Source organism: Gobius niger (genome assembly GCF_951799975.1).
Source record: "Gobius niger genome assembly, chromosome: 5".
NCBI classification, from domain to species: Eukaryota; Metazoa; Chordata; class Actinopteri; order Gobiiformes; family Gobiidae; genus Gobius; species Gobius niger.
This window is the reverse complement of record NC_136856.1, coordinates 67,622-86,668: the sequence shown is the minus strand read 5'-3', so window position 1 is coordinate 86,668 and position 19,047 is coordinate 67,622. Positions and strand designations below refer to the sequence as shown.

Sequence of the window (19,047 nt, the reverse complement as noted above, 5' to 3'; positions counted from 1 at the left end):
GCTCCAGGTTCTGCTGCTCTGGTAAAGCTCCAGGTTTATTCTCTGAGATTTATCCAGGAAGTGACACCAGAGCAGCAGATGAAGGATATTGAGAAAAATCTCTGAGACTTCCCTCATAAGTTCGGTGTTGGCCATTATGGACTCTCTCTGGGCATAGGTGACCCAGGCCTGGAGGGGGCGCCAAATTTGCAATTTCATTTTTGAACCCCATGAGGTCCATGCTCCGCCGTCTAAAACCTCACAGAAAGCAGAGAGGATCCCTCCCTGGTCCTTCTCACCAACACGGCAGAGATCCATATGTCCAGATGTTTACTTCAGAAGCAGAGGTTCCTCCTCCAAACAGATCATCATCAGAAATGTGATTATGGAACATTTTCCCTGTCAGGGAATGTCCCACATTTCCTATATTTGAACCCAAACTCAAAGTCTTGCCTTGGGCCCTGGACTCTCTGTAAACGAATCCACTGAACCTCAACAAAACCACGGCAAAGACGGACGAAAGTGTCCAGTGAAACAATGTGGAGCAGAAACTACAGAAAAAGGAAAAAACGCAGCTGTACCAAGAGAGAGGGAGGGTGCCAATATCCACTCAAAACAAAACTACATTTAAACCTGGCCATTCATATGTATAAAGTTCCTTATTTTTATGTAAAACAAAAGGTTTTATTTCCTCACATTTGACAGCAGCAGTTTTACATCTGCATTTGACCTGCAGAGTCTGGTCTTCAGCGTTGCCTCATGGACATGTCGCTCCTCCTCCTCCTCCTCCTCCTCCTCCTCCTCGTTCCTCACAGTCCTGTTTCTCCTCCCGCAGCTTCACACAGACACTTTTCCAAATGGACTGAAGGACAGAAAACGTGTATTGTTGGAGCTTAAATGAGGGAAACGCTGAAGAGCTGAACCATGTCGGGATATGGAGGATGTTTCAAGACCAGAAAGTGAGTCATTTCTGGAGGAGTTTCACTGCAGGCTTTGATATGTGTGTTTATCCCATGTTTTTATGGGACAATAATGTTTCTTCTTCACCTTTTCCTCTTTCCAAAACTCCACTCATGTCAGTCTAACATGAGGAGATATTTCGGTAACTCAGTTCCACGTGTAGGTAAGAGAGTCAGTACATGAGTCAGTTATAAAACACATGAATGCCTTCATAGGTATGTTCATGTATGTATACTCAGAGTATTTACCACACATACTGTACATAACAGCACAACAGATGGTCAGTATTTACTCCAGTGCTCTTCAGTGTTTGACATACTTTACTTGTATTTGTGTCTTGTTACTTTACTTTAAGTCTAAAGTAAACTTGCCCACGTGTTTGATTCAAGGATGAAAGTTTGTTATTTTTCCAAACATTTAAACAGATTTTACTTTTGACTTGACCCTTGTCTGTGTAATATTTGAAGTGTGTACTTTAACTCGAGTAATGAAATGATGAATAGAGGAGCTGGGTTAGTTTGGTCTTTCTTCAGCCCTGTTTTAAATTCCTCTCTGATGGTTCTGTCTAAACACAGGCCTGTGGTTTTGGCTCCGTCTTTTCCTCCCGGTTTTGGCAGAATCTGCTGCAGATCCGGCGTTACTGTCGGACATTCCTGCAGTAACTGGAGCCTCATGACGCTCATTCACAAAGAGACTGATCGTCCTGTAACCTCTAAACCCCCTCCTGAACCCAAAACACAGCAACAAGGTTTTTCAAATCTTAGCTTTCAAATGAGGCGTTACTTTAGGCTGTAAGCCTGTAAAGAGGTTAAGTCCTCAAACCTCTGCCATGTTCTCCTCATGACTTAAAGAATCTATATCATGTTATTTCAGACCTTCCAAAGTCACACATGTGTTTCATATAATTAAAGACCTTTTAACGCCACAGAAACTCTAATACTGGGTTTACACTGAGGCGCTTTACCTTTAGAAACATTTAACCAAACCAGAAAACATTTAGGTTCCACCGGTATCGAGAGCAGGAACTGAAAAAAAAAACCTTTATTATCTTTAAATCCAGGTTTTAATGCTGTTGGTGAATGATTTAAGGTGAACGGCTCTTTAAGGTGAACGGCTCTTTAAGGTGAACGGCTCTTTAAGGTGAACGGCTCTTTAAGGTGAACGGCTCTTTAAGGTGAACGGCTCTTTAAGGTGAACGGCTCTTTAAGGTGAACGGCTCTTTAAGGTGAACGGCTCTTTAAGGTGAACGGCTCTTTAAGGTGAACAGCTCTTTAAGGTGAACGGACGATAACCCTGTAGGAAATGTGTCTGTGGGATGTTTAATGTGACGTCTCCTGTTTCCTGGTTGGTTTCCTGAAGGCACTTCCTGTCCACACAGGAAGTGGGTGACCAGCTGTTTAAGGCCATGTGCGTCTGCCCTGAGACCAAACTCTCTTTTTAGGAAGTTTATTTAGTTTTGTCTCTCCAACATGGCCGCGCTCCTCCGGAGGTGTGGTTTCCATGGTGATGCAGTGAGTGCGAAATCACTGAACCTCAAAACTAATATATAACTAATATTTAACTAATATGTATAACTAATATATAACTAATATTTAACTAATATGTATAACTAATATATAACTAATATGTATAACTAATATATAACTAATATGTATAACTAATATATAACTAATATGTATAACTAATATAACTAATATATAACTAATATGTATAACTAATATATAACTAATATATAACTAATATATAACTAATATGTATAACTAATATATAACTAATATGTATAACTAATATAACTAATATATAACTAATATGTATAACTAATATATAACTAATATGTATAACTAATATAACTAATATTTAACTAATATGTATAACTAATATATAACTAATATGTATAACTAATATATAACTAATATGTATAACTAATATATAACTAATATGTATAACTAATATAACTAATATATAACTAATATGTATAACTAATATATAACTAATATATAACTAATATATAACTAATATGTATAACTAATATATAAAACTAATATGATGCCACTAAACGAGAGAGATATATCAGACCCGATCACAAACAATGATCTCACATCTGCATCGGTGGCATAGTGGTTAACCTCGCCACGTTTGCCATGACAACCCCCACTTAATCCATGGCCAGTGAAACGCTTCATTTGAAAGCTAGGACCTTCACATCTTAGAGTGTTCCTTGTGTTTTCATGTGTTGTTGCTGGATTGACGTCACTTTTTCATCACATTTGTTGTTTTGTGTTTTTGTTGCTTTTTCATTCTCATTTACTTCTAGTTGTCACTGTTTTCAGCCACGCTCTTAGATTTGGGTAAAGCCTGGAGAAGAACTGTAGAACCTGTGCATGTGTAGGTGGACGTTCGAACACGTCTGATTTAAAAACACACGTCTCTGCAGATGTTATTGTCAGAGCTAGAAACGAGTTTGTGCAGCAGCTGGATTAACAGTCCCGGCTTCTGGTGGTTTTCATGTGACTGCATCATGTGACTCTGAGGGGGGGAGGGTCTCCATGGCGACAGTTTCACGGCAGGTCAAACGTTCCTGCACTGCCTGAAGCTCCGTTTGTAAGTGCAGGCTTTGTTTCCCTGTTTGCTTCTGGCGGCTGTAGCGTTGCCGCGGTTACAGGACACAGAGGATTGTTGTTTACCTCGTGTGTAAACTCCGCTCCTCACGAGGCTTCGATGTAAACCCACAGATCTCAGGCCTTGTAAGGAAACGCTCCATAACTAAACTAAACTAAACTAAAGTCTAAACTAAACTAAAGACACAATAACTAAACTAAACTAAAGTCTAAACTACACTAAAGACACAATAACTGAGCTAAAGTCTAAGTCACATATTAAACACAAAGATTCTTGACTTTGGATCTGGTTTCGTTTTAAAGGCTGGACCTCGTCACTTCCTAATGTCTCATCGCTATAACACAGAAGCAATGTGGACTTTACACGTGGCAAAAACACTTAAACGTCTAAAATATACAGGTTCTTTCAGTGAAAACTCGGAGAGGACTGAAATATTTAACCACGCTGGTTTTGGTTATATTTGTTTTATCTATTTTATAAAAAATAACAGTCATAAACCTTTTTCAACTGAAGAAAGTTGTGTTCCGTTATATGTCATGTTTACACCAGCTTTAAGGCGCTGCAGCTGAACGGGGAAAATGTTTAACTTTACAGATCTTTTACTGCATAGATGTGAGGAAAACATATATTGCATTAAGTCATTTTATGTTTTCATGTAAAAATGTGTTTTATGACTAGAAATTTCCCAAATTTCTGCTTTCAAATGTATGGTTTTATTTCATTTAAAAATGAGTTTCCAAGACTTTTTCAAAGGGGATTTTGGAAATCTTGTTTAATTTTAAAATCATCTGTAAAATTATTATTACTATTATTGTTTTCATTCTTTGACATTTAAAACTCAGTAAATTAGGCTAAGAATTAGATATTAAAAAATCCCTCTGAAAATCTCTTCCAAACATTGTTTAGTCCGAGCCTCTCAGTGTCGCCACAGTGATGGGAAAATGTGTTTTGAGAAAAAGACCCTTGAAATTGCGTCGTCCCATAGAAATCTATGGAGAAACATTGAATCAGCACAATATTTAAACATGTTATTGTGAAGATTGGGATAGTTTTTGTTCCCAGGTGAAGCTTGTATGTTCAGAGACTCACTGTCGTTTTCATGCTTTAGAGTTGGAAGTAAGAGCTTCAACTTATGGAACTTCACACTTGGCATTATGACAGGCGCCACCTCAGGGTTTCACCGTTTTGTCCCTTTATGGAACCTGCTCTACAGGATATGAGACGTTTATTATGACCGACCGGCTCTTTTAGACGCAGATGAGCGGTTCTCCGATATCGATTGTTCTTTTTCCCCAGAACTGCCCTGAACGACAGCGGAGCCACAAACTCTAAAGTGAAACAGTTACAGTTTTATTAGATGTGATTCACAAACACGTGTTTCAAAGTGTAAATATCAGTCGCTTTGTCATTTTATCCATGGCGTCTTATGGAGACGCTATGATTAAAAAGAGCCAGTCTTTTGAAATGAACAGATCCCAAAGACTCGGCTCCCGGAAAGAGCCGTGAATCCTCTTGAATGGACGGATCATTTGATTCAGTTCAGTTCCCTCTCCGTGTTCTTTTGTAGCACAGGATGAAACCTAAGGTCACGTTTGTTTTGTTGCATGTGGAAAATTATTTATTATGAATCGTTTAGAGAGGAGAAGTGCATTGTGGGTCATGTACCATTGTTTGTTTCATTTGAGTTTGGGGGAATCAGACATGACTTGGCTGTTCTCTCGCTGAACTATTGTACATGTTTTAGTACAGTTTAGCCTGGATTTAGTTTTCACTTTGCCATAGAGTCAGTGTAGTATTTTTCCACTGCCTCCTCTGTTATTACTGATAACAAACGTCTCACTCCCGTCCGTGTTCAGACCTGCTTCAGTCTGACGATACAGTTGTTTCACAACAGAGAGGAGGAGACTTTAACCCAGAGACATGAGGTCAAAGAGGAGGAGACTTTAACCCAGAGACATGAGGTCAAAGAGGAGGAGACTTCAGCTTTAACCCAGAGACATGAGGTCAAAGAGGAGGAGACTTCAGCTTTAACCCAGAGACATGAGGTCAAAGAGGAGACAGTACGGTGGCACAGTGGTTAGCGATCATGCTTCACAGCTAGAAGGTCCTGGGTTCGATTCCCACCGTGACGGGGCCTTTCTGTGTGGAGTTTGCATGTTCTCCCCGTGTCTGTGTAGGTTTCTTCCGGGTACTCCAGTTTCCCCTACCACTAAAACATGTACAATAGGCCAGGATGAATGTGAGTGAGTTTGAGATGCACATGGGGGACGACGGATGGAAATTAGCCCAAGGCTACGTGTGTGACACGTATGTGACACGTGTGTGACACGTGTGTGACACGTATGTGACACGTGTGTGACACGTATGTGATTGCTGCAGAGAGAGGGAACATGTGGCTGGTTTTTCACATGTTAATAAAGTGTCAGTGACAGTTTTCCTGCTCAGGCTGGAGGATCCTGACCAGAGTCTCCTCTCGGGCGTCAGGCAGAAGTTTAGATTCAGCAGATCTGAGCGGTGGCGCTGGTTCCTCCTCCAGCTCAGTTTAAATGACTGAAATGAAAGTGTCTGTGATAAGCTCCGCCTCCGCCTCCCGTGATGTTTCCGACGTTCGAGCCGAGTGTTTGCTTTAATCTCGTTAGCTGCCGGACCTTGATCCTGCGTCTCGTCCTGAGCATCTCGTTCAGACCGAAGGATCTGGCGCTGACGTCAGGACCGGGCTCTGGGACATGAATGAACCTCATAATCCCGGCTGTAATCTGCTAATCTCATTCATGGACTCTGAGGCGCAAACAATAGATCCAACAAAAGATCTACAGTTTTCTAACAAGCTTCTGTTCACAGTAAAGACAAGAACCCCCCCTTTTGTACCCACATTTTAGTTGCTGAGTGTCTTTATTTCTCCTCAAAGTACAGTTTACTTCCAATTATTGAGGAAATAATCAACTAAACTCAGATTTGTTGGTTTGCTTGTGTTTATAAAAGGATTCAGATCTGCTCAGGTGTGAAACGTTTGCTTTAATCATTTAGATCAACATCATATGAGGAAGAAAAGTGTTTTCTGTCATTTCATGTTTTCTTTTAAACATCGAGACCAAGAACCAGCTTTAAATGTTTTTATTCTGTTGATACATTAGTAGATTTGATTTGATTTTTTATTTGCACATATAACATTAAAAATACAAGTTTGCAGGTACATTAAAGAAGATAAAAATGCTGTGCAGGAGAGAGTGAGACCATGAGGTAAAACCACCTCCCAAAATCATATTAAACAGGCATAAAATGACATGAACAAGCAAGACAATGGTCACAATGACACGAGCGTTTAAATGTACCTACTGAACGGTCTAAACTTATTTACAGATCATTATTTTTATAGTAGCTATAGTCTTTAGAGCGGGGCTAAATGAGCTGTAGTCTTTAGAGCGGGGGCTAAATGAGGGAAGGCCCTCTGTATTTGATTGGTCGTAGTTCTACAAAGGGAAGACTTTGCAGCGCCTGGTGGAGTCGGCATGAACATCTGAAGAATCATTAAAAAGTTGTTAAAACTCTGGGCATAACATTGGGCATATTCACAAACTTATAAAGATATTTATGCAATAGATGTTAACATTATTGTTAGAATGTTATATTTTATGAAAAGAGAAGCAGATGAAGAGAATCTATTTGAATTATTCATGATTCTTAAGAATTTCTTTTGTATTATTAACATCTTATTTAGATATGTTTGGCATGCGGCACTCCAAACATAATGTGTGGATAAATTAAACTATAATATAATGTTATCATACATGAAGTATGAACTACTCAGTATGTTGTGGTTTGTATAGCAACCCCAAAGCAGAGCCGGAGACAAAACAGTTCAAAAATGTATTTCCGGACTGGAGGCAGGATGGGCAGTGGAGACAGGGAGCTGGCTGGCCGATAGGTTGGGTAGAAAAGACCCTCCAGGAGAGGCACCTGAACACAGGGAACAAACATTAGAATCCAAGAAATAGTTTTCAGCTTTCACTGAACACAGAACTCTACCAACTAGACAGAATAATGTGGCAGAGAAGTGGTGTGCAGCCCGGGGTCTTGAAGACTGAAATTAGTGGAGTTGATACAGGTGTGCCTCATTCCCCTGGAGGAGCCAGCCACGCCCCCTGTCACACCCAGCCACGCCCCCCGTCACACCCAGCCACGCCCCCTGTCACACCCAGCCACGCCCCCTGTCACATCCAGCCACGCCCCCTGTCACACCCAGCCACGCCCCCTGTCACACCCAGCCACGCCCCCCGTCACACCCAGCCACGCCCCCTGTCACACCCAGCCACGCCCCCTGTCACACACGTCCTGCACAAAACAGAAAAAGGGAGGGGGAGCAGAAAACAAAACAGATCCCCAACACAGTATACCAACAGATTTCATTATTTCTCTGCAAACATGTTGAGTATGATGTTTCCAGGTTAGCTTTTGGTCGACAATGACACCTAAGAATTTGGTTTGATTCACTTTGCTAATTTTGAAGCCATCAATTAATACTTCTATGTCCTTTTGATAATCTCCTTTGTTTTTTGTTTTAACAATCACAAAGTTACTTTATTTAGAGAGAGTTGATTTACTTTAAACCATTTAGAAATATTTTGTAATTCATTTGCTTCTCTTATCAATATGTCAAAGTTAGAGTGAGATAATAGAAGACATGTATCGTCTGCAAACATGAGCGGCAGAGCATTTTTACAAACATCTCTTAAATCATTGATATAGATTAAGAATAAAAAGTTACAAAGATTTGCTCAGAGGGATTTTGGTTCGAGAGAATAATCAGATCCCTCATAACAGCTCCGTGTGTTTGTGTAATGCAGACACAGAGTGTTTAAGGCACGTGTTTAATGACCTCGATATTAAAGCTCCATAAGTCGAGTTTCTCACAGGGCTGAGTGTCCGGACTCCGAGCCTTATTTGAGCATGAGCTGCAGCTGAGGAGCAGGTCACGTGACGCTAAAACTATGTAAACACTGAGAGACGGAGGCGAGAGATGAGTCACCTTTAATAAATCGTCCATCTCTCTGGTCCCGAGTGTAACTCGGAGCGGGACAACACTGAACACAGAGCGGGAAGGACAGGAGGCTCGGAGTCAATGCTGAGAAACAGGATTATTGAGGAGAACCAATGAAAATGGAGATCTCGATATTACCGTTTATCTCAATATTACCGTTTATCTCGATATTACCGTTTATCTCAATATTACCGTTTATCTCAATATTACCGTTTATCTCGATATTACCGTTTATCTCAATATTACCGTTTATCTCAATATTACCGTTTATCTCAATATTACCGTTTATCTTGATATTACCGTTTATCTCAATATTACCGTTTATCTCAATTTTACCGTTTATCTCGATATTACCGTTTATCTCGATATTACCGTTTATCTCGATATTACCGTTTATCTCAATATTACCGTTTATCTCGATATTACCGTTTATCTCGATATTACCGTTTATCTCAATATTACCGTTTATCTCGATATTACCGTTTATCTCGATATTACCGTTTATCTCGATATTACCGTTTATCTCAATATTACCGTTTATCTCAATATTACCGTTTATCTCAATATTGTTCACTCAACGAAAAAAAAAATCACAAGAAAAACAATAAAAACACTTAAAAAATGTGACAAAAAGGATAAAACCGAAGTGGAGCAAATGCTCTGGGTTCAGTGGGTCATTATTAATTAAGTGGTTCATTAACATGAAACTCAAGGAAAGGCTTTTCTTTTACAGTGACATTGTAAAACCAAAAGAGCAAAGAAAAAAGTTCCACTGAGAATCTCTTTTTCAGGGGAGTCCTGGCCCCAGAAGGGAACCTCTTGTACATGTTTTAGTGGTAGGGGAAACTGGAGTACCCGGAGGAAACGCGACACAGACACGAGGAGAACATGCAAACTCCACAAAGAAAGGCCTTGTCCACATGGGAATCGAACCCGGGACCTGTGTGTGAAGTACGAGTGCTAACCACTGTGCCACCATGCTGCGAAATGAATATTCACCTATTGTGCATGTTTTCTGTTGATGGGGGACGCAGACACAGGGAGAAACTCCACTCAGTTAAAAAAGTGTGTCACAGTGAACTGTAGAGATGCTGCACTTCCTGTCCCACGACCTCTGACCTCTGTGTCCTCTTCCTGTGTCTGTTCACACATCTGTAATACTCACATCTGTGCTCCTTAAATACTTAATGTTGTCTGACAAAGAATGTGAATGAAGCCACAGAAGAGACGTTCCCTTAAATCTGAGTGTTTGTTTGTAGTTTTACTCACGGCTGTAGACTTATATCTTATGTCATCCATCCTTTTTCTTCCACTTGTCCTTTGCCGGGTCGTGGGGGCTGTTGTTGGAGCTGCCCAGATCTCATAGCACCAGCTCCTCATGGCTCCTCCTGCAGGTGGGGGGTCCACAGACGGACATGGTTCTGTTGGTCTCTCATAAGGAGCTTCTGACCTGTCAACTATAGGACCTGTTTGCCCTGGGACACGAAGCCCCGACCACAGAGCTCCAGGATCATTCGGGCGCTCACTCCCTCCACCACGTTAAGGTGGCGGCTCCAGGAGACGATCTTTTATATCCTTTATATCTTATATATCTTATATCTTGACACAAACTGTCACCACAGACAAACTCATTTTGTGCCGTCGCTTGTAAACCTGAAAATGAGGCCCCTCCTTGTTAAATAACAGCAGCTCTGTGCTCTGTGCGGGGATGTTGGACAGATGCAAACAGATGTTTCCAGAGCACTGAACAAAGGCAGGATTCCTCCACTCCTTTGTTTGGATACTTTGTTGTCCCTGTAGGGAAATTTGTCCCCTGCATTTAACCCATCCTTCGATGCCGCTGGGGCGACCCGTAAGGAGCAGTGGGCGACCCGTAAGGAGCAGTGGTCGACCCGTGAGGAGCAGTGGTCGACCCGTGACGAGCAGTGGTCGACCCGTAAGGAGCAGTGGTCGACCCGTAAGGAGCAGTGGTCGACCCGTGAGGAGCAGTGGTCGACCCGTGACGAGCAGTGGTCGACCCGTGAGGAGCAGTGGTCGACCCGTGAGGAGCAGTGGTCGACCCGTCAGGAGCAGTGGTCGACCCGTGAGGAGAAGTGGTCGACCCGTGAGGAGCAGTGGTCGACCCGTCAGGAGCAGTGGTCGACCCGTGACGAGCAGTGGTCGACCCGTGAGGAGCAGTGGTCGACCCGTAAGGAGCAGTGGTCGACCCGTGACGAGCAGTGGTCGACCCGTGAGGAGCAGTGGTCGACCCGTAAGGAGCAGTGGTCGACCCGTGACGAGCAGTGGTCGACCCGTCAGGAGCAGTGGTCGACCCGTAAGGAGCAGTGGTCGACCCGTGAGGAGCAGTGGTCGACCCGTGAGGAGCAGTGGTCGACCCGTAAGGAGCAGTGGTCGACCCATGAGGAGCAGTGGTCGACCCGTGAGGAGCAGTGGTCGACCCTTCAGGAGAAGTGGTCGACCCGTAAGGAGCAGTGGTCGACCCGTGAGGAGCAGTGGTCGACCCGTCAGGAGCAGTGGTCGACCCGTGAGGAGCAGTGGTCGACCCGTGAGGAGCAGTGGTCGACCCGTGAGGAGCAGTGGTCGACCCGTCAGGAGCAGTGGTCGACCCATGAGGAGCAGTGGTCGACCCATGAGGAGCAGTGGTCGACCCGTAAGGAGCAGTGGTCGACCCGTGAGGAGCAGTGGTCGACCCGTAAGGAGCAGTGGTCGACCCGTGAGGAGCAGTGGTCGACCCGTGAGGAGCAGTGGTCGACCCGTAAGGAGCAGTGGTCGACCCGTGAGGAGCAGTGGTCGACCCGTAAGGAGCAGTGGTCGACCCGTAAGGAGCAGTGGTCGACCCGTAAGGAGCAGTGGTCGACCTGTAAGGAGCAGTGGTCGACCCGTGAGGAGCAGTGGTCGACCCGTGACGAGCAGTGGTCGACCCGTGAGGAGCAGTGGTCGACCCGTGAGGAGCAGTGGTCGACCCGTCAGGAGCAGTGGTCGACCCGTGAGGAGCAGTGGTCGACCCGTGAGGAGCAGTGGTCGACCCGTAAGGAGCAGTGGTCGACCCATAAGGAGCAGTGGTCGACCCGTAAGGAGCAGTGGTCGACCCGTGAGGAGCAGTGGTCGACCCGTAAGGAGCAGTGGTCGACCCATAAGGAGCAGTGGTCGACCCATAAGGAGCAGTGGTCGACCCGTAAGGAGCAGTGGTCGACCCGTGAGGAGCAGTGGTCGACCCGTGAGGAGCAGTGGTCGACCCGTAAGGAGCAGTGGTCGACCCGTAAGGAGCAGTGGTCGACCCGTGAGGAGCAGTGGTCGACCCGTGAGGAGCAGTGGTCGACCCGTGAGGAGCAGTGGTCGACCCATGAGGAGCAGTGGTCGACCCGTAAGGAGCAGTGGTCGACCCGTGAGGAGCAGTGGTCGACCCGTAAGGAGCAGTGGTCGACCCGTAAGGAGCAGTGGTCGACCCGTGAGGAGCAGTGGTCGACCCGTGAGGAGCAGTGGTCGACCCGTAAGGAGCAGTGGTCGACCCGTAAGGAGCAGTGGTCGACCCGTGAGGAGCAGTGGTCGACCCGTGAGGAGCAGTGGTCGACCCGTGAGGAGCAGTGGTCGACCCGTGAGGAGCCGTGGTCGACCCGTGAGGAGCAGTGGTCGACCCGTAAGGAGCAGTGGTCGACCCGTGAGGAGCAGTGGTCGACCTGTGAGGAGCAGTGGTCGACCCGTGAGGAGCAGTGGTCGACCCGTGAGGAGCAGTGGTCGACCCGTAAGGAGCAGTGGTCGACCCGTGAGGAGCAGTGGTCGACCCGTCAGGAGCAGTGGTCGACCTGTAAGGAGCCGTGGTCGACCCGTGAGGAGCAGTGGTCGACCCGTAAGGAGCAGTGGTCGACCCATGAGGAGCAGTGGTCGACCCGTGACGAGCAGTGGTCGACCCGTGAGGAGCAGTGGTCGACCCGTGAGGAGCAGTGGTCGACCCGTGAGGAGCAGTGGTCGACCCGTGAGGAGCAGTGGTCGACCTGTAAGGAGCAGTGGTCGACCCGTGAGGAGCAGTGGTCGACCCGTGACGAGCAGTGGTCGACCCGTGAGGAGCAGTGGTCGACCCGTGAGGAGCAGTGGTCGACCCGTAAGGAGCAGTGGTCGACCCGTGAGGAGCAGTGGTCGACCCGTGAGGAGCAGTGGTCGACCCGTGAGGAGCAGTGGTCGACCCGTGAGGAGCAGTGGTCGACCCGTGAGGAGCAGTGGTCGACCCGTGAGGAGCAGTGGTCGACCCGTGAGGAGCAGTGGTCGACCTGTGAGGAGCAGTGGTCGACCCGTAAGGAGCAGTGGTCGACCCGTGAGGAGCAGTGGTCGACCCGTCAGGAGCAGTGGTCGACCTGTAAGGAGCCGTGGTCGACCCGTGAGGAGCAGTGGTCGACCCGTAAGGAGCAGTGGTCGACCCGTAAGGAGCAGTGGTCGACCCGTGAGGAGCAGTGGGCGACCCGTCAGGAGCAGTGGTCGACCCGTAAGGAGCAGTGGTCGACCCGTGAGGAGCAGTGGTCGACCCGTAAGGAGCAGTGGTCGACCCGTAAGGAGCAGTGGTCGACCCGTGAGGAGCAGTGGGCGACCCGTCAGGAGCAGTGGTCGACGGCCGTGCCGCGCCCGGGGACCCACCTCCATGATGTGGAGCCAGGCTGATGGTCAGAATCACCTGGCTGGAGGATTCACCTATTGTACATGTTTTTAGTGGTAGGGGACACCGGAGTACCCGGAGGAAACCTACGCAGACACGGGGAGAACATGCAAACTCCACACAGAAAGGCCCCGTCCTGGTGGGAATCGAACCCGGGACCTTCTACCATGCCGCACACTCCTGCGTTTTGTTCTTAAGCCAGTCAGATCTAAAAGAGTTTTATATCGATCCAATCACAGTCAGGACCCAAATGAACCACTCATAAGTATCTTGTTAAATATATTTAACAAATATGGACCAGCTTTATCTCAGAGGATTTTCTTCTTGTTGTCGTCGATCAAACTTGTTTTTTCTCATTCCAAAAGCACATTGAATGAAAAGTTACACATTGGTGTTGAATTCTCCTACGTTTGAGACTTTGATCATTCACATGAACTCCTCTCGTCTGTGAACTCCTCTCGTCTGTGAACTCCTCTCGTCTGTGAACTCCTCTCGTCTGTGAACTCCTCTCGTCTGTGAACTCCTCTCGTCTGTGAAGAGGAGGACCAGTGTGTTCTGGCAGGGCTGGGATTCTCCTAAAACCACAGTCGTACTGACATCAGCTTAAACGCACATAAAGGTCTGTTTTTATCAATACATCACCTTTAACATACGTCACTCCTGATCACTGATCTGTATCGAGCGACACAAACCTCAACGACTGATACAACATGATTCACATCCCAGACTTTCCTAAGTTCTTCTTCTGTTCGTCTCTGCCGCTCAGATGAAGAGGAGCCAGGTCAGTCCCAGGGGAATAAAATGAACCTCAAATGAACACTTTAAACAAGCAGGTTATGATGAGCTTTTCAATCTGCATAAATGAGACGTAAAACCGTTGGTTTGGTTTTTATGTTTATGATCTGAAATAATCTCTGAAAAGAAAATACTTTCAGGGGAAGAAACAGCTAAAGAGAAGAGGATCACTGGAAACTGCATGAATGAAGCAAACCTTAACATTCTGATTCAAAGTCTCTTCTCTGTTTGACTCTCCGCTCAGCACTCGCTCCTGAAACAGTCTCTGGGACGTTCCATCTGTTTCTGCGACTGTAAACACAGCACACAGAGAAACTTCAGACTGAGGGTTTGGGAAACATGTGGCATAAACTCCTTTCCTTACCTGCAGATAAATTCAAACAAGACAGAAACTCTGATCTTTGCTCCTGATTAAAAGATCCCTCTGATGAAGAACTTTATTCAACTTTATTTAACTCTCACCATAATCGGATCTTCAAATGATCATCGTTTGCCGTGTATGGATGATTCTGTTTTGGACTCTAGAGGCAGCGAGATCCTCTCCAGTCGGTCCTGGTGGATCAGGCTTCACCTCAGACACGTGTGTTTGGTGTGGAGGATCGTGGAGGCCAGTTTGGGTGGATGAGTTTGTCTCCATCTACTTTTCTCCTCTGTTTTTCAGGTGTTAAACTCTCTACATTTGGCTCTGCTCCTCATGCTGATTTTGCTGCACTGTTTTATCAACTGGCCAGACAAATATCCAAACTTTTTTATGGCATGAACAGAAATAGAAAAAAGCGACTCTCTTGATAGCACTTTTCCACCAGGCTGGTGCCGGTTCCAGTTTCAGAACCAGTTATTTTGTTTTCCACTGAAAAAATGCTGGCTCTTACTTCCCAAATCTGGGGCCGGTTTGGAACCAGTTAAAAGCTGAACCAAGAAACAAGCAGCAGTGATGTCAGTGGCTGGGGGCGTGGCTTTCTCTTCCAAAAAACAACCAATATTAGTTAGTTAGTGATTATAACTTCCAAAACAGTCTGTGGAGGAAACTCGCTGCTGTTTTGCTTTAGGCTCTTTAGCTAAAACAAGAGGGAAACGTTAGAAAGACGAAATCTAAATGTCAACGGCTGCTGTGACGGGAGCATCTTTTATAACCAGAAGTGTCTGTAGTAAGATGTTACCCATGTTTTATGTGGCAGTTGACTTCCCAAAGCGTTGCTATGGCAATAGGCCAATGCCGGTTCACTTTGATGGACCAAGTCAGTGCGGAACCAACCCGGCACCAGAACCAGCCCAGAACCAGCCCAGAACCAGCCCAGAACCAGCCCAGAACCAGCCCAGAACCAGCTCCAAACCAGCCCAGAACCAGCCCAGAACCAGCTCCAAACCAGCCCAGAACCAGCCCAGAACCAGCCCAGAACCAGCCCAGAACCAGCCCAGAACAAGCACCATGGTGGAAAAGCCCTATGAGGAAACGATTCACTCAGAGTTTGTTACAATTTACTCCTGAACATACGATACGAATATGAGCAGCTCGGGCTCGGTCTGGGCTTCAGGAGCTTCAGGGGCTTCAGGGGCTCCAGGAGCTTCAGGAGCTTCAGGAGCTTCAGGGGCTTCAGGGGCTTCAGGAGCTTCAGGAGCTTCAGGGGCTTCAGGGGCTCCAGGAGCTTCAGGGGCTCCAGGAGCTTCAGGAGCTTCAGGGGCTTCAGGGGCTCCAGGAGCTTCAGGAGCTTCAGGAGCTTCAGGGGCTTCAGGGGCTTCAGGAGCTTCAGGGGCTTCAGGAGCTTCAGGAGCTTCAGGAGCTTCAGGGGCTTCAGGGGCTTCAGGAGCTTCAGGGGCTTCAGGGGCTTCAGGAGCCTCAGGGGGCTCTGTGAAGTGCTGCTGTAGTTTGTGATTTGTTGACGGCGCTCAGACGGGGATATTGTTTGTTGTTTTGTTTGTTCACGGGTCCAAAGGTCAGCAGTTTGAATCGTGGTATGTGCGGATGCAGACTGTCGTTGTGCCCTTGTGCAAGACCCTTTTCCCAGTGAGGGTGGTTTCAAATGTTCACCTCTCCGCTTGTAACTAGCACTGAGTTTGTGTGAATGTTATAAGTACAAGCAGGTTTTTAAAAACAAATGAAATGTACTACAAATGTATTTTTAATGTAGAAAGGCCCAGCGAGTGTTTGGAGCTGAGGACTGACTCCGAACTCCATAACTTCAAATCAAAACAACGCCGCCCAAGAAGTGACTTCCTGTTTCCATCCAGCACGACAAAATAAAAGCACCATTCATTAGTTCAACTTTCTTTCTGCCTAATTGTTAACAGACAAAACACTTACAATGTGTGTATTTCATTATATTCTTGTAATGTTGCAAGTACCTGCTGAACTAATCAATGAGACAAGCTGTGTGCTTTTATTTTGGCGTGCTGGATGGAAACAGGAAGTCACTCCTTGGGCCACGTTGTTATGATTTAAAACTTTGGCAGAAAGACAGTGTTTACTCCAAACTGCGGTTTTGTCTCAACGTTTACAAAAGCCACAAGAAAATTTAACCCCTTTACCTTTTCTGTCCTTCCTTTCTCAGGAGTGAGGCCGCTGCCATGGCCTCCACACCTGCGGATGTCTGCACCAATCAGGAGCCAGTGGAGGAGGAGTGTCCAGGTGAGAAATAGAAGGTTTACTAAGGCCTGATGAGGAAGTATTACACAACGAGGAGCCGGGTATTAGACTGACTCTGACTCTGAAGGCTCGTCTCAGAGTCGCTGCAGGAGGATCTCCATCAGGCTCAACAAAACAACACAACAGGACTGTCCAAAACAACACAACAGGACTGTCCAAAACAACACAACAGGACTGTCCAAACATCACAACAGGACTGTCCAAAACAACACACCAGGACTGTCCAAAACAACACAACAGGACTGTCCAAAACAACACAACAGGACTGTCCAAACATCACAACAGGACTGTCCAAAACAACACACCAGGACTGTCCAAAACAACACAACAGGACTGTCCAAAACAACACAACAGGACTGTCCAAACATCACAACAGGACTGTCCAAAACAACACAACAGGACTGTCCAAAACAACACACCAGGACTGTCCAAAACAACACAAAACAGGACTGTCCAAAACAACACAACAGGACTGTCCAAAACAACACAACAGGACTGTCCAAAACAACACAACAGGACTGTCCAAAACAACACAACAGGACTGTCCAAAACAACAGGACTGTCCAAAACAACACAACAGGACTGTCCAAACATCACAACAGGACTGTCCAAAACAACACAACAGGACTGTCCAAAACAACACAACAGGACTGTCCAAAACATCACAACAAGACTGTCCAAAACATCACAACAGGACTGTCCAAAACAAAACAACAGGACTGTCCAAAACAACACAACAGGACTGTCCAAAACAACACAACAGGACTGTCCAAAACAACACAACAGGACTGTCCAAAACAACACACCAGGACTGTCCAAAACAACACAACAGGACTGTCCAAAACAACACAACAGGACTGTCCAAAACAACACAACAGGACTGTCCAAAACAACACAACAGGACTGTCCAAAACAACACAACAGGACTGTCCAAAACAACAGGACTGTCCAAAACAACACAACAGGACTGTCCAAAACATCACACCAGGACTGTCCAAAACAACACAACAGGACTGTCCAAAACAACACAACAGGACTGTCCAAAACAACACAACAGGACTGTCCAAAACATCAGAACAGGACTGTCCAAAACAACACAACAGGACTGTCCAAAACAACACACCAGGACTGTCCAAAACAACACAACAGGACTGTCCAAAACATCACACCAGGACTGTCCAAAACAACACAACAGGACTGTCCAAAACATCACACCAGGACTGTCCAAAACATCACACCAGGACTGTCCAAAACAACACAACAGGACTGTCCAAAACATCACAACAGGACTGTCCAAAACAACAGGACTGTCCAAAACAACAGGACTGTCCAAAACAACAGGACTGTCCAAAACAACAGGACTGTCCAAAACAACACAACAGGACTGTCCAAAACATCACACCAGGACTGTCCAAAACAACACAACAGGACTGTCCAAAACATCACAACAGGACTGTCCAAAACAACACAACAGGACTGTCCAAAACAACACAACAGGACTGTCCAAAACATCACACCAGGACTGTCCAAAACAACACACCAGGACTGTCCAAAACAACACAACAGGACTGTCCAAAACATCACAACAGGACTGTCCAAAACATCACAACAGGACTGTCCAAAACAACACACCAGGACTGTCCAAAACATCACAACAGGACTGTCCAAAACATCACAACAGGACTGTCCAAAACATCACAACAGGACTGTCCAAAACATCACAACAGGACTGTCTAAAACAACACAACAGGACTGTCCAAAACAACACAACAGGACTGTCCAAAACATCACAACAGGACTGTCCAAAACAACACAACAGGACTGTCCAAAACAACACAACAGGACTGTCCAAAACATCACACCAGGACTGTCCAAAACAACACACCAGGACTGTCCAAAACAACACAACAGGACTGTCCAAAACAACACAACAGGACTGTCCAAAACAACACAACAGGACTGTCCAAAACAACACACCAGGACTGTCCAAAACAACACACCAGGACTGTCTAAAACATCACAACAGGACTGTCCAAAACATCACAACAGGACTGTCCAAAACAACACAACAGGACTGTCCAAAACAACAGGACTGTCCAAAACAACACAACAGGACTGTCTAAAACATCACAACAGGACTGTCCAAAACATCACAACAGGACTGTCCAAAACAACACAACAGGACTGTCCAAAACATCACAACAGGACTGTCCAAAACATCACAACAGGACTGTCCAAAACATCACAACAGGACTGTCCAAAACATCACAACAAGACTGTCCAAAACAACACACCAGGACTGTCCAAAACAACACAACAGGACTGTCCAAAACATCACAACAGGACTGTCCAAAACATCACAACAGG

General features: G+C 45.8%; 1 protein-coding gene across 1 annotated transcript in view; it reads left to right on the top strand.

Moving 5' to 3' along the window:
* Positions 1–801: 801 nt before the first annotated feature.
* Positions 802–19,047, top strand: part of LOC306963514 (uncharacterized protein) — a 54,674-nt gene continuing 36,428 nt past the window's right edge. Inside the window, exons 1-2 of the mRNA XM_079557087.1 lie at positions 802–938; positions 16,586–16,662. Coding sequence (XP_079413213.1) covers positions 904–938; positions 16,586–16,662 — 112 coding nt within the window. The 5' untranslated portion in view covers positions 802–903. The remainder of the gene's footprint in view (positions 939–16,585; positions 16,663–19,047) is intronic.